At 37.5% G+C, this 12,765-nt stretch overlaps 1 protein-coding gene across 1 annotated transcript; it reads left to right on the top strand.

Moving 5' to 3' along the window:
* The first annotated feature begins 6,245 nt into the window (after positions 1-6,245).
* Positions 6,246-12,485, top strand: LOC111814757 (antigen WC1.1-like). The gene is made up of 8 exons (XM_023708705.1): positions 6,246-6,259; positions 6,313-6,404; positions 6,615-6,647; positions 7,030-7,167; positions 7,881-7,961; positions 8,251-8,337; positions 9,382-9,519; positions 12,321-12,485. The coding sequence occupies exons 1-8, from the start codon at positions 6,246-6,248 to the stop codon at positions 12,437-12,439; spliced, it is 702 nt and encodes a 233-aa protein (XP_023564473.1). The 3' UTR covers positions 12,440-12,485.
* The last annotated feature ends 280 nt before the right edge of the window (positions 12,486-12,765 follow it).

Raw genomic sequence — 12,765 nt, forward strand, 5'->3', positions numbered from 1 at the left:
TTTTCTCTTAACTTATTTTTGTATCAAAAGCATTTTTGAGTAAAACTTTATTGTTCTAATTTAGAAAATTTAACCTTTTGACAATGACCAATGTATATATTTAACAATAAATAATATATTTAACAACATTTTTTGGCATGACTCTCATAAGACTGGAGATTATTGGGGTCCTCTGAATGAATAAGGGCTAAATAAATATTTCTAAGCAGAGTATTTCTTATTCAACAAGGAGATTTTTGTCTATAAGTTCTTTTTAAAGACAAACAGTTCTCATTATTTTTACAAAATATTGATGTCATATGAGTATGAGATAATAACACATAACCTATTTATTTTGTACAGTAAAAGATGAGCTATTGTATACAGAAAACAATGAGTTACATTTGGTAAATTAATTGTAATATCACTTTGATCTATTGGCAGCTTGTGTGGAAGTATATTTTAGTGTTGATGAGAATTTTCTATAAGTCTTGTAATATCACTTTGATCTATTGGCAGCTTGTGTGGAAGTATGTTTTAGTGTTGATGAGAATTTTCTATAAGTCTACTTAAATTCACAGAAAAATGTCAAAAATCTAAAAAGGAAAAAAAGAATGTTTTGTTGAGCTCAAATAAACTAGCAGTTTGCAGATTAGATAAACAAACATACATTAAGCCAATGTGTTCATAAAATGAGAGTGCCCTGAAAAAATATTTGGCCAAACTACATTGTAAGTCTTTCATAACTTATAACATTATAAGTAGACTGGTCAAAAAGTTTCTTTAAGTTGAATAAAAGAGATATTTTAAAATAACAATTTAGAAAACTTAATAAACATTTTTACTCATGATTACTTTGTGTTTTATTTTGTCTTAAGAATATTGATGGGGGCTGTGAAGGTAGTTCAGTGGAATAAGTGCTTGTATGGCAAGCTCAAGGTCCTGAGTTCAAACCCTGGTACCAACAAAATAAAAGAAAAAAAGAATATTGACAACTTTGCTTTTTTTTTTTTAGCAGAATATATTTATTGAAAGGAAGCTCCTGTTCAAGAGAGGGACAGGAGGGGGGCCTGAGTGGGTAGTTCCCCAGGAAGCTGTCTCTTTCAGGGACTTTTATAGTGTAAAACCATGTGGGGTTAAGGTGGAGAGAATGGGAACTCGCTTAGGTGGGCAGGAGGTGGGACAAAACTATGGTCAACCAATGTGATTAAAAACACCATTGTTCAGGTAAAACTGATTAAATCCAGTATTAAATAGGGAAGCGAGTCATGTAGCAAGCGGGCATGAATATGGGACAGGGTCTTTTCCTGTTGAGGTTGGAATGTGGGACAGGGTTTCTTTCTGTTGGGTGTTGGACTAGTGACTCACTTGCGTCTTTCCAGGTGATCCATACCTATTTAGAATGTCAATCTCAGGTGCTATGCTTTTGGCATTTGTTTGGCATTTAGGTCTGGTTCACAGCAGGAGCATCCGCCCCTCCCACAGTTGTAAGGCCTCTTCTGTGCTATCTCCTTCAGGGGCCTGGCCCTGTCTGACTGCCTATAATATTTCTATCTAACTCGGCTGTCTGCATTATTCCCCCCTCTGAAAAGGGAACCTGAACTGCCGTGAAGGGAAATATGGGCGAAGACCACTCTGTCTTCTTCACACTGAAATGGGTCATTGTTGTTGACTGGCAGTCAGATATGTTCTTCAGAGGTTTTAGCTAAAGGCCCTCGATAGACGACAGGCATTTTTCTCTTGGGTAGACATATAGCTTTAAGTCTGGAGGAGACAAAGCCAAAGAAACAAGTCAAATAATCACAACAGGATAATTATGAAAAAGATGAGTTAGAACTTTTTGTAGGTCCATTAGCAAATATCTCTTAAATGTGAGGTTTAATCCCTTTTATCTTTTATGGTCATTGTATATTGTCTCAAACAAACTGGTCTTTTATATTTCACCAACTCTATTATTTCTTGGGGCACATGAATTGCCAGAAATAGGGAAAACACTGAGTACTCTAGTTTGTATGTGGGGTCACTGGCTGGGTAACTACCTGTGGGGGACCACTGGAGCAGCTCTGCTTGAAAGAAGACTGACTATCTCCATTTTGACTGAACATAACCTTATTTTCTATGTATAGAGCTGGCTAGGACTTCTATTTATCAATTGGCCTTAGGTAAATATAGGCCACCCACCTAGCTCAACTCACAATGATCACCTACTTCCCACAATTCTCAGTCAATCCTCCTCAAGCCACTACCCAATGAATAAAAACCGAATGAGGACCTGGATTGCTCTCTCGGTTCAAGAAAGCCATTTTTGTGGCTGGACTTAGAGCCCCTTGACTCCCCCATGATTGAACATATAATTGAGTGTCTTTATTTTCACTGTGGGTTGCATTTAAAGTGGTAGACTGTAATCAACTTGATGGGATTCCAATAATGTAACTTTGGGATTACAAATATTAGCTTCTTGGATGGAGGTGAAGATCTGGAAGTATACAACCTCCAACTCAGTTTTGTTTACATTTTTAAAAATATACTCAGACCTTTGCACATCCCTAGCAAGGCAGGATCATAAAAAAACAAAGCTGATTGTCATTTTCATTTATATTTCAAAAAGCCCAATTGAATAATGGTAATTTTCTGCCATTTGCTAATGAAAAAGTCTGTGGTTGTCTCCTGTGTTTTAGGAGCTGTAAGCATGTGTTACCATACCCACACAACCGTGATAGCCTCCAACACTGCCATTTGATTATATAAGACAGTGTATCCATGATAGAATGGATGCTAGGGCACTATATAGAGATGGAGGTGTGTAATAGTTTCTAATGCAAGGGGCACTGGTGGGATCCAGCCCTGTATACCCTATTGTCTGATGCCTAGGGCCATGGAGCAGGGGTTTCTGTGGCCATCCATTGCTTGGCATTGGAAAGGGTCCCTGCCATTGCCTGTCTGGATGGGAAATATACTTTTTTTAATTTTACATTATGGATAAACAAATAGCAATAAGACAGTTTCAAAAGTGATTAATAGGACAGTTTCAATAATTAGTACATTGTACATTGTTATCATCTTAGTGGTTATCCATAGTACAAGATGCAGACAGAATATCCTGTCCAAACACTGTTACTACAAATCTTTCTTCTCATTGAATTAAGGGAAAGTAGCTGTATATCGATCCTAACTATTCTGCATATATAGATACAAAATGGTCCTTCTTTTGGATGCCCTTCTTTTGTTTAGTCCTTTCAGAAATGAGTATTCCATTGGCATCTAAATACTATAGGTACATTAATTCAGCAAAACAATCCAACATAGTCCAGCAGTCTACAATAGTAGTGGGTTATCCACAGAAGTTGTTGACTTGAGCCTTTCACAGCTCAGCATATTAATATGGCTTTACTTTATATATCTTGTTTTTATACCTTTCTGCTGGATGGTTAAGACCAAGATAAAGCAAGACCTGTATAACAAGAAATGTAACTTTTGTATCTGATATAGTCAGTCAAGTACCATCAGGATTTATCCTGTAACCCTGTGCAGCAGTTTACAGATCCTTTGTCAGTGTCAGCCATGTGGATGAGTCACGGCCATTGCTTGACCAATTTCCTCTCTGTGAAAGCCTGAGAGAATGTTTTCTCTCCAGGTGACTCTCCTTAGGTACACTCTATGTCATGGATCACGTTGCTTTGTGGCTCCATAATCTCCTTGATCAGAAAATTTGGGACACACTGAGTTACGTGATATTATAGTACAGGTTCTTCTCTATCCTGAGTCTTCATTGACCTTGAAAGGCTATGGTCAATATATTGGCTGTCCTTGAAGCCCATCTATTTCTCTGATTTTTGGTTTGCAAATATAGGTTGTTAACCCTCCAGAAGAGAAGCTTATTATTACCCTACATCTTATGCAGTTGGATTTAACTTCACTATCTGTCTGAATATCAAACATTTTAGGCATAACATGGAACAGGTATTTTCCATCAAGTATTGATATGTTAAACATTAAGTACCTACAGAATATGGAGATAGAAATTTTAAAAAATGAAAAATATTTAAAGAATATGACTATATGCCCCCATACCTCAGAAAAAAGCAGGGGTAGCAATCCTGTTTTCAGACACTCTCAACCTCAAACCAAGAATGATCAAATAAAAAAAGAAGGCCACTATATACTGGTTAGGGGAAAAATTCAAGAGGAAGAGGTAAGAATCATAAATATCTATGCACCAAACACGGGAGCACCCAACTATATAAGACAAATCTTAATGGACATGAAAAATATAATATCCAACACCACAGTCTTAACAGGAGACCTTAATACCCCTTATTCCAAAAAGATAGGTCAACCAGACAAAAAATTAGCAAACAAGTAGCAGAACTGAACCAGAGCTGGGAACAAATGGACTTGGTGGGCATATACAGAGTGTTCCACCCAACCACAACTGAATACAGATTTTTTTTTTAGCTGTACATGGGTCATTTTCTAAAATAGACCACATACTAGTCCATAGGTCATGCATAGGTATATGGAAGAAAACATAAATTATCTCATGCATCTTATCTGACCACAATGCAATGAAACTAGAAATAAATGACAAAAGAAAGCAGAAAAAAAACCTAAATATATGAAATCTGCTTTAGGCTGAATCCAGCTCTCCTGATCTAGCCTGGATCTAGTCTCTGTAGTTTGTGGAGCTCTAGGAGTCGAGATAGCACATTGCTATTTGGAACCCACTGACCTGCCTGACTCTCTTGTCTAGTTAGGTATCTGTGAAAGGTAATAGGAGGAGCAGAACTCTTTTTTAAAAACTTTTGTTGCACAGCATCCCCTATAAGAATCTGTAGATGTCAAAGTGGATTTGTGGGTTGTTTTTGCTTGTTTGTATGTTTTTAAAGTCTTTATATCTAACTGGTCCCTCCCAAAACACATCTGGAAGTGTAGAATGACTGCTTTGTAAATACTCTGTTATCTGGGGAGTTGAATTTTCTTTTAAATGCTGTGGACTGAAGCCTCTTTTTTGTATGTTTCTGTTTTCTCTCTATCTAAGGCTGGAACTTTTGGCTCTGAGCTTTAATCCTCTGAGCTAATTGGCCAGCCTTCTGCCTTTTATTTTCAGTTATCTATATCTAAATTACCTGATGAAGTTTTAATTTATATATGAGCCTGAGTTAGACTTTAATAAGCTTTAAAGCATCTGGTCCTCAGATGACCTATTCTTTTCCATGTTTTATTCTGAGTAGAACTTATTCATTCAGGCATTAAAGCCACACTCTAGGATTTAGGTCCGTGCTTCAGTAATGGTTATTGGATACTTTGCTTAGTCCCCAATCTCCTAAAGGATGTTATGATGAAGAATTAAAAGATGACAAGTAATATGATTTTATGGGGAATGCAGGAAGGTTATAATGTTTTCTAGGAGCTAAGACAAAGAATCTTGTTGATAACCCATATTTAATGGGTTTCTATAGTTTTGAGGGTTCAGAAAGTGGAACACACAACTGAAACAAAAGCCTGTGAAAATGAGCAGGGCTTTGAGAATTACTGCAAAGGCAGAATATTTTGATAACTAAGATCAAACTAATATTTTTGATCTTTACTATTGACAGACTGTCTTTTGAATTATTTGAAAAAGATTTAGTGGCCCCACAGTTGCAGTATTATCTTGTCTTCAGGGGCTGAAAATATGAGCTTTGTCAACACGGTGAGTGGTGCCTGTGTTCAACAACTTAAGTTTTTCACTGTCTGGTTCCAATTTATGTCTACTGTGTGAAATTAGAGAGTAGAGATTTATGTTCAAGTAAACAAATGCAATAATTCCAGCTGGTCAAGGCTGTGATCCAGTGATGGATGTCTCAATCACAGCCTGTGACACTAACTCTGAAGCATGTTTTCTCTCTTCCCATCTGGCCTGATATCAAGACCTTAGAGCCTTGTCTTAGTTCAGAACCAGATCTAGCATGTTCTGATCCAGAGTTTTCTATGCCTTCTCCTGCAGGACAAAGACCAAAGAGTTGTCCAAACTCCACCCACTGCACAGGTACCTCAGCCTCCCTTTCTTCTCCATGACTCTCAGGGGCTCCTTCCCTCTTCCAGGGCAGTAAGAAATGTTGTCTTTTCAGACAGAGACAAACTTCAGCTCAGAAGTGGAGACAGCAAGTGTTCAGGGCGTGTGGAGGTGTGGCACAATGGCTCCTGGGGAACAGTGTGTGATGACTCCTGGGGCCTGGCAGAGGCCGAGGTGGTGTGTCAGCAACTGGGCTGTGGCCCTGCCCTGGATGCCCTGGGAAAGGCTGCATTTGGCCCTGGAAATGGAAGCATATGGCTGGATGATGTGGAATGCAGGGGCCAAGAGTCTTCCCTGTGGGCCTGTGCTAGGGCACCCTGGGGACAGAGCGACTGTAAGCATGAAGAGGATGCAGGTGTGAGGTGCTCAGGTGAGTGGCAGTGCCAGAGCCATGGGCTGGGCCTTCAGGAGTGTGTGGGTCCAAGAGTTTTCTAGACAATGTACTGTGCTCAGACGTGTCTTTAGAAATGTTGCACTTTGAGCTTCTGGAATTGGGGAAAGAACCATTTGTATTGGTGGTAGCCAACAAAAGTTCAACCAACACAGTATACTGAACCCATTTTCTTTCTCTTCCTTCTAGCTGAAAGGACAACAGTTTCCCCAACACATACAAGTAAGTAATTTTTATAGGCCATGCAATGAGTAGAATATCAGATTTTTAAGAACCTATATTATAGACTCTAAGTACTTCAGAGAAAATTGCAGTAAATCTGATATTCATGTGTTAGAAAGAGCCATATTTAGAAGTTTGTACCAGTCAGAGAATCCTCAGGGATCATCGGGATTCACTATACAGTAATCCCTTAGTGCCAGGCTCATAAGAGAGTTAGATAATCTCAGGTTGTCATCTGGGTTGTTTATGTTTTAGAGTTCAGTCAGATTCATTTTATCTGAAACAGACTTTATACTCTTCAATTTTAGGACAAGACCAGCACATTGTGGGTTTCTGGAATGTATGAATCTTTCTGTAGACTAAAGGACATTTTTCCTCCTAGGCACCAGTTCAGTTTCAGATCCTGTGCATAACCACTTCTCCTTACCTGAGATCCTCTGCATTGTCCTGGGAGTCCTTCTCTTCCTGGTGCTCATCACCCTGGGGATTCACCGGTGTAGATGGATAACTCAACTGAAAGGTGAGGTTGTGCATTATTGACTTGGAAAATAAGTAGAGGGCCTGCCAAACAGCTCAGTGGATTAAAATGCCTGTTTATACAGATGTTGGGGCTGGGAGTTTGATCCCCAGGCTTGCTGTGCTGGCCCTGCCCCTGGAGTGCTCTGAGACTGCATGTGTTGGCATATGCCTATAATCCCAGCACTTGGGAGGCTGTAAACAGGAGGATCACTAAGAGTCCAATCTCTGCAGTGAGACCCTGTACACGCTGTATACCCTGACCTAAATACAAAAAGAAAGAAAGAAAGAAGGAAGGAAGGAAGGAAAGAAAGAAAGAAAGAAGATAAAAAAGAAAGAAAGGAAAAAAAAGAAAAGAAGTGGAGCATCTTGAGCAAGTTTTGGTTTTCTCAAGAGTTCACACGTTTCAGTTTTTAACCCTCAATCTATTAATAAACCCCACTTATTAATGAAAAGACTTGATCCCTTGATACTAGAATGAAGGGAATAGTCTGCATATGATGGTGTCCTGTGAGCAGGATGTCATTTGAGATGGGGTGTAAATGAGGCATGGTGGGGAAAACTAGTTCTGTCCCAGCAGAGCACAGTAATAAAGTAAGTCACACTGGTGGCAGAGAGGGTCTCTGCCATGAAGAGTACTGGGAAACACAGAAGGCTTTTTTATTGTTAATTAAAAAGCTTGCAGAAGAGTCCCTGAATTCACACTTCTTTCTCCAGCCTCATCCACTGTTAAAGATGCAAATGAGGAAGCCTTGTACCAGGAGATAGAAAAGGAGGAGATTCTGTTGGACAGACTAGGTGGGTTTGATAATTTCCACTTTTATATGTCACATATAGTGCCTCCAAGAACCTAACATTTCCCTACAGGTCCTATTTCTCCACATTCCATCAAACCAAGCTATGGAACAAATTTTTCATACATGGGAATCTGGAGATTTAGAGAAATTAAGCTCAGCATAGTGCAATCTTCCTTGTAAAGCAGGAACTTCAAATCTTCTTTTGGAAATATGAAATTTCAAGAATTCTTTTGAACCATGACCTCTGGCTCCATGAGTATATGTGCAGATTATGTTTTTCTTCCTTGCAGAAAACATTTTAGATGAGCCTGAAAACAAGTTACCCTATGAGACAGGGGACAGTGAGGAGGATAGTGGAGACAAGGAATCTGTCTCAGGTAAGACAGAGAGATTTTTCAAAGGATAAATTTATGAAGAAAATGAATAAAATCTGCAGACTATTTTCTATGATTAGAATAATTAGCATTTCTTCTCTCCAATTTAAAGGAATTTGTTCACTCCAACCACTCTATGACCTAATTAAGTGAAATATCAAATTTTTTAGTATCCAAGATACTTGTATCTTGTTACAGAATACAACAAATGTAACAGTATAAATTCAAAGACCATAACTTTTAAAATAACATTTGAGATTGATTATTTATAAAAACTCATGGTGAGAAAGAACAGTGGAAAATATGGTTTTGACTTCAAGGTAGAGTGATAAATAAATCATTATTTGATTTATATGAATAAGCACTTAATCAGATCATAGTTATCAATAAATTGATTTGAAAATCTATGGAATACACTGAGTGGATTGTGCATATTCTAACCAGTTGAAGAGAGATTTTCTCCTCACAGGACATAAGACAAAATGTTCATCTTGGACTTTCTTCAAGTGGTAAAGATCGTCAACATTTAACATGAAGCAGATCTTTGAGGGTTCTGTGGAAATGGGATCTGAAGGTCAACAGGGAATTAGGTGGACAGAAATCCAAACCTTATGGAGTTCAATTTGGAGGACCTCATACCTGTGAGCAAAAAAGCCAAGACTATCTTGCTAATTTCAATTTCATGTCCCTCACTCCTCAGAGTATGGATATAATTCTGGCTTCTCTTAGCACAGAGTGAATCTTTAAGTTATTGACTCATACTTATCATGACTTTCATCTATGTTGCATATATCTTAAAGTTAGTACCCAAATCTCACAATCTAATATTTTTGTTGTCTACTATGAGATGCCTCCTGATATTTTAGAATATTCTGCATTTATGTTCTCAAAGTAAATGAAAGAATGCATGTATCTTTACAGCAGCTTTGCAATACTACTTACATTTCTTTCATTAGAATTTCTACATCTGTAGATACATAAGAAAGCAAGTAGTCCAACAAATATTTGCTTTTCCACTTTATCCTTGTCTACTTCCAAACCTTGTAGGTAAACATGTAGATGCCTCAGGAAATAGTTATGATGATGTTGAAGAGTTACCTGCTCCTGATATTTCTTCTACCTCTGGGATGGGTAAGATGAATATTTTCCCAGAAGAGGAAAGTAGTGATGGGTGTTCTCGTGAAGGTGAGTATACAGCACTGCTTCAGTTCTCTAATTTTACTGTAATGGAAAACTGAAGTTTGGATCAAACGATTATTGTTTTTCATTTACCTTAAGAATTCAGGCAACTTTCTGTAATTAAAGAATGTTAATTTCTCTGCTATTCCAAGATTTAGTTTTATTTTACCTATCCCAAATCTTCTGATCTCCATGAGTGTTCACTATTCATTGTATGTAAATAGCCCTTTATAACTTATAGGCCCATTGTTATTTTTTAATGCTAAGATTTATATATTTATTTATTTATCTATTTATTTTTGTGGAACTGGGGATCAAACTCAGGCTCTTGCGCTTGCCAAGCAAGAGCTTATTCTACTGAGCCATTGTTATTTTGATCACATTTTTCGCATCCCATACTGACAATAAACGTGAGAGTTCTAGCCACTCATGATAAGAAATTTGGAAAGCATTATATATGTTCAAGTGGCATCCACTTCAATATAAAGGCTTGCAGTTTATCATTCTTAATAGCTGAATAATACTCCATTGTGTAAAAATACCACATCTTTTTCAACTATTATTCAGGTGATGGGCATCTTGGTTGTTTCCAAGATTTGGCTATCACAAATTGGGCTGCTATAAACATAGGGATACATATATCACTATGATATGATGTTTTCAGATCCTCTGAGAAAATTCCCAGTAGAGGAATAGCTGGTTTAAAGGGGATTTCCAATCCAACTTTTCTAAGGAGTCTCCATACTGATTTCCATAATGGTTGCACTAGTCTACATTCCCACCAGCAGAGGAGAAGGGTTCCTTTTTCCCCACAGCCTCTCCAACATTTACTGTTGGGTGATTTCTTTATGATAACCATTCTTTCTGTGGTGAGATGACATCTCAATAGAGAGTGAGGTTAAGTTTAACAGCCTAAGTTGTACGGTAATAACAATAAGCTTGTCTTCTTGATTGTTAACAACCTAAGTTTGCAGACCAAAATTAGATGAAAAGGAGGGCTGCAAGGAAAGCCAACATTTTGGCCCTAGCCTTTCAAGGTCAATTAAGACTCAGGATGTATGAGAACCTGTATTGTAATGTCATGTAAAGCGGCAGTGTCCCAAATTTTCTGATCAAGATTATGGGGCCAAAGAGGAAAGTGATCGATGATGTAGAGTGTGGCTAAGGAGAGACCCATGGGGAGAAAACATTCTCTCAGGCTTTCACAGAAAGCACATTGGCCAAGTAATGGCCATGACTCATCCACATGATTGACACTGACAAACAATCTGAGGTACAGGATCTCAGGATAAATCCTGAGGGGATTTCACTAAACTTTTCAGACCCAAAAGTTACAACTCTTGTTGCATAGGTCCTGTTTTTCCTTGGTCTTAACTATCCAGCAGAAACATATAAAAACGAAATATAAGAAGCAAAGCCATGCTGTTATGTTGAGCTGTAGGGGACTCAGGTCAACAATTGACATTGCCAGTGAAGCGAAAGACCCAATACTATTATGGACTACTGAACTCTTTCAGAATATTTTGCTGAGTTAACACACGTATAATATTCAAATAATGGAACTCAACAAAAAAAAGTGTATACAGATGAATATCCATTTTGTATTTGTGTATTCATAGTGGTTAGGATAGATATATAGTTACATTCTCTTAATGAATAGAGTGATTTGTTCTAATTGTGTTTGTAGATAGGCTATCATGTCCACATCTTATACAGCAATTAACCACTGGGAGGAATGTTTGCAATGTGTTAATTATTGAAAGTGTCCTACTAATTTGATTTGAAACTGTCTCATTGCTATTTGTTTATCAATAAAATTATGGAAAAAATGTATATCTATATCTATATATATGATTTATTATCTATAAAAGCACTCAATATTAGATAATGCTTTGATTGAATGATGGAATTTGACATTGCCCACTCTGTCTGTGTGTGTGTGTGTGTGTGTGTGTGTGTTTTATGAGACAGAGTTTTGCTATGCAATTCAGGCTGGCCTGGAACTCTCAGAAATCCTCCTGTCTTAGCCTCATGAGTACTGGGATTACAGGCTTGTGTCAGCACACCCTACAAGATGGGCCACTATTAATGCAGAATCTTCAACACATGTTATTGGAGTAAGAAGTTTTCATCATGAGTAGAAAAAAATAATTTTCTGTCATTGTTTCAACAGAAAATCGGTTATCATTCTCAATAGTAGGCTTTATGCTCATCATGGGCATATAGTCTATAAGGAGCAGAAGACTGGAGTTACTTTGAGTTATTGTCTATTTTTATCAGGCAAAGGTCTGAAGCATAATAAATAACTTAACGTCTAGTATGATTTGTTACTGTGAGGTATTGAGGAATCATGTGAGGTTCTCTGCTGTCTATAGTCTTTTTATCTTCTTTGTTATAGGTTCTGGCTTTGTACTTCAGACTCATATTAAATTCACTTCTCCTGAGTCAGCCTCCCAAGTTCTAGAATTATAGTTGTACAGCACCATGTCCAGGTTGCTCCATTTAGTCTTAAGAAATCATACTAACCTGGTGTGTAAGAAAGCATTCATGTCTCTTTCCTACACCTTTCCATTATTGGTTTGTCTCCTTTCCAACATTGTTTAGATCAAGACAAGGTACTGAATAGGGAAGATGAAATATAAGATAGCACAGTCCAGTCTTTCAGACAAGTTCAAAAAATTAAACATACTCTGTAGCCTTTCTTTTTTTCTCACTGTAGCCTTTCTAAATTAGGCTTTACTCCTTTTAAGATAACTCAGATTATTATTCTATGAAAACTGAAACCAAGATTCTCTTTGCTTTTTCAGGCATCTCTCTTCATCATCCCAGAGAAGATTCTAACACCAAGATGGAAGACAATGCCTCCCCATTAGTGTTTAGATCAGAAGATACTGGTTATGATGATATTGAACTTATCACCATGTAATGCCATTTTTGAAGTAATCAAGCCTGCAGAGAACTTTTCCCTGATATTGGCTACCAAAATATGATATATGTATCTTCATTATTGTCACATTTTATATGTACCAATGACAAAAGAAAATTGTTCCTAATAAATATTCTATTTGGAAGACAAGTATTCTCACAAATTGTAGATACATTCCTTCCCAAGTGACCATTAAAATTTCATTTTCAAATGTAATCTTTCCTGAAGTGGGATCTCAATTGCATCATTAGTACCATCCCTACAGACTACACTCTTGCCTTCTTTTAGGTGTAGAGAAGTTCACCGTTTTCTTGTATGCCATCTAT

This window comes from Octodon degus, unplaced genomic scaffold, assembly GCF_000260255.1.
Source record: "Octodon degus isolate 3935 unplaced genomic scaffold, OctDeg1.0 scaffold00483, whole genome shotgun sequence".
NCBI classification, from domain to species: Eukaryota; Metazoa; Chordata; class Mammalia; order Rodentia; family Octodontidae; genus Octodon; species Octodon degus.

Excerpts from the sequence above, each read along its gene's own strand:
- LOC111814757 (XM_023708705.1), top strand. Across the intron at positions 6,648-7,029 it reads AGTTTCCCCAACACATACAA|GCACCAGTTCAGTTTCAGAT; the intron begins GTAAGTAATTTT and ends TTTTCCTCCTAG. Across the intron at positions 9,520-12,320 it reads TGATGGGTGTTCTCGTGAAG|GCATCTCTCTTCATCATCCC; the intron begins GTGAGTATACAG and ends TTGCTTTTTCAG.